The sequence below is a fragment of the Mandrillus leucophaeus genome, unplaced genomic scaffold (assembly GCF_000951045.1).
Source record: "Mandrillus leucophaeus isolate KB7577 unplaced genomic scaffold, Mleu.le_1.0 Scaffold39, whole genome shotgun sequence".
In the NCBI taxonomy this organism is placed as follows: domain Eukaryota; kingdom Metazoa; phylum Chordata; class Mammalia; order Primates; family Cercopithecidae; genus Mandrillus; species Mandrillus leucophaeus.
Genome location: NW_012104142.1, coordinates 4,273,857 through 4,276,145, shown reverse-complemented (window position 1 = coordinate 4,276,145; position 2,289 = coordinate 4,273,857). Strand labels below are relative to the sequence as shown.

Below are 2,289 nucleotides of genomic sequence, written 5' to 3'. Positions count from 1 at the left end.
CTAGTTTCAGGCTTTCACTAGTTTCAGAAACAAGTTTACAAACTTTAGAAACCTTGGAGCACTAAATTTTAAAAAATTCTGGTTCATTTGCCAAGTCACACAACTCTTTGGTAGGGGTTCTGTTTGAAAATGATTGGAAATCATTCCAAAACAAGAAAAATATAAAAGGCCCTTTCACATACCACTATCTCCTCTCCCCATACCTATACTTTTCACAGGTAAAATAATTTGTGAAAATTATTACAGAAGTATAATTTGTGTAGTTAGCAAGAAAACCAGCACTAACAAGGCAGGCAGATCACCTGAGGTCAAGCGTTCAAGACTAGCCTGGCCAACACGGTGAAATCCCATCTCTGCTAAAAATACTAAAATTAGCCGGGTCTGGTGGCAGGCATCTGTAATCCCAGCTACTCGGGAGACTGAGGCAGGAGAATCCCTTGAACTTGGGAGGCGGAGGTTGTGGTGAGCCGAGATCACGCCACAGCACTCCAGCCTGGGGAACAAGAGCGAGACTTCGTCTCAAAAAAAAAAAAAAGGAAAAAGAAAAAACTCTTCCATTACTGGAGGTCCATCCAGCACTCTTTCCCTTCAGAATCATGGAAGAAACAAATAGGCAACTAAGTTCTAATCATTCCTGAGGCACGGGAATCTATCAAATAAAAGAGGCAAAAGTATTTTTTCATTCTAATTAAGTTTTAGCCAAAAGACTATTGTACCACCCCTAACTAAAATATGCTTAAAATTGGTCACCATTTGTAACAATCTTCAAATTGTACAGATCTCAAATAATTTAATGAGAATGGAAGATTCACTGTTAATAGCATATCTGGCCAGACTTATATCCTGGGTGCCTAACTAACATTTTAATTTTGGCTTGTGTTTGCTTGCCTTAGCTATAGTCCCTGGAAACCACCCAATTTATTAGTGTTTTCCTTGCTGCCTCAGCATTTCTCGTTGATGCACTATAGCAAATCATTTGGAGGGACAACCTGAATGAAGCTCTGCCCTGTGTACTCTGCAACAACGCTCAAACCATTATCAAGAATGTTGGAAATGAAAGACAACAGCATGAAATTGAGAAGATAAAAAACTTTATCAGAGATTGTCTTTTTAAAACAACGACTTCAAAGTAAGAATATACATTGACTAATACATACAGATTTATTATTAAAACAAATATTTATTTCACACCAACTACCTGTCTCAAAAAGTATGCCCCCTCATTTCTAGACCTTACTTTTCTTTTGCTTGCCCCATAAAACCACGACACAATTCAAGAACAGCCTTTTTACCATAAAAGGCGCACCTCCTTTTACAAAATAAAGCAGATAGTACCCAAATTGCAGACAATTCCAAACACACAGAAAAGAAACAATGAATTAATGCCAACAAATTTCCACCCACAGCTTTTCTGCACTTGAAACATCTGAGAATTTTAGTAACCCAGGCTTTTGTTGCAGCAGCTCAATTCCCCATGAGTTCACTGTATTGTGGCAGATGCTGCTCTGCATTTTGTACAAGACATGTTCATCTGTGTAATAAAACATTCTTCTTCTCTGCCTTCTCTCAGGAAGTACAAAGGATTTTCCCAGGAATATGATAAACGAGGACATTACACACCAAAAAAGGAAAACTGGCTTTTTTGAAAGTCAAAACAGCATTCCTAGTCTAACTTTAAAAATGACATAATAAATTCCTCTTTCCTGTCCCCCAGAATATTCAGCAAAAAGTCTGTCAGTCAACAGAGGTTTAAATATATGAAATAGAGACAGAAATGCCAAAGTAGTTAAAAATGAATGAACCAGAACCACATGTATCAACTAAATAAGGTTTTTCTTGCTTTTTGTTTGTTTTTTTTAAGAAACACAGTCTTGGGCCGGGCGCGGTGGCTCACGCCTGTAATCCCAACACTTTGGGAGGCCGAGGCGGGCGGATCACGAGGTCAGGAGATGGAGACCATCCTGGCTAACAAGGTGAAACCCCGTCTCTACTAAAAAACACAGAAAATTAGCTAGGAATGGTGGTAGGCCCCTATAGTCCCAGCTACTCGGGAGGTTGAGGCAGGGGAATGGCATGAACCCGGGAGGCAGAGCTTGCAGTGAGAGGAGACCACGCCACTGCACTCCAGCCTGGGCGACACAGTGAGACTCTGTCTCAAAAAAAAAGAAAAGAAAAGAAAAGAAAAGAAACACAGTCTTGCTCTATCCCCAGGCTGGAGTGCAATGGCCCAATTATAGTTCATTGTAACCTCAAACTACTGGCCTCAAGTAATCCTCCCACCTCAGCCTC

General features: G+C 40.1%; 1 protein-coding gene across 1 annotated transcript in view; it reads right to left on the bottom strand.

Moving 5' to 3' along the window:
• MCU (mitochondrial calcium uniporter) overlaps window positions 1-1,574 on the bottom strand; it is a 200,142-nt gene extending 198,568 nt beyond the window's left edge. Inside the window, exon 1 of the mRNA XM_011991113.1 lies at window positions 1,485-1,574. Coding sequence (XP_011846503.1) covers window positions 1,485-1,547 — 63 coding nt within the window. The 5' untranslated portion in view covers window positions 1,548-1,574. The remainder of the gene's footprint in view (window positions 1-1,484) is intronic.
• Between the last annotated feature and the right edge of the window lie 715 nt (window positions 1,575-2,289).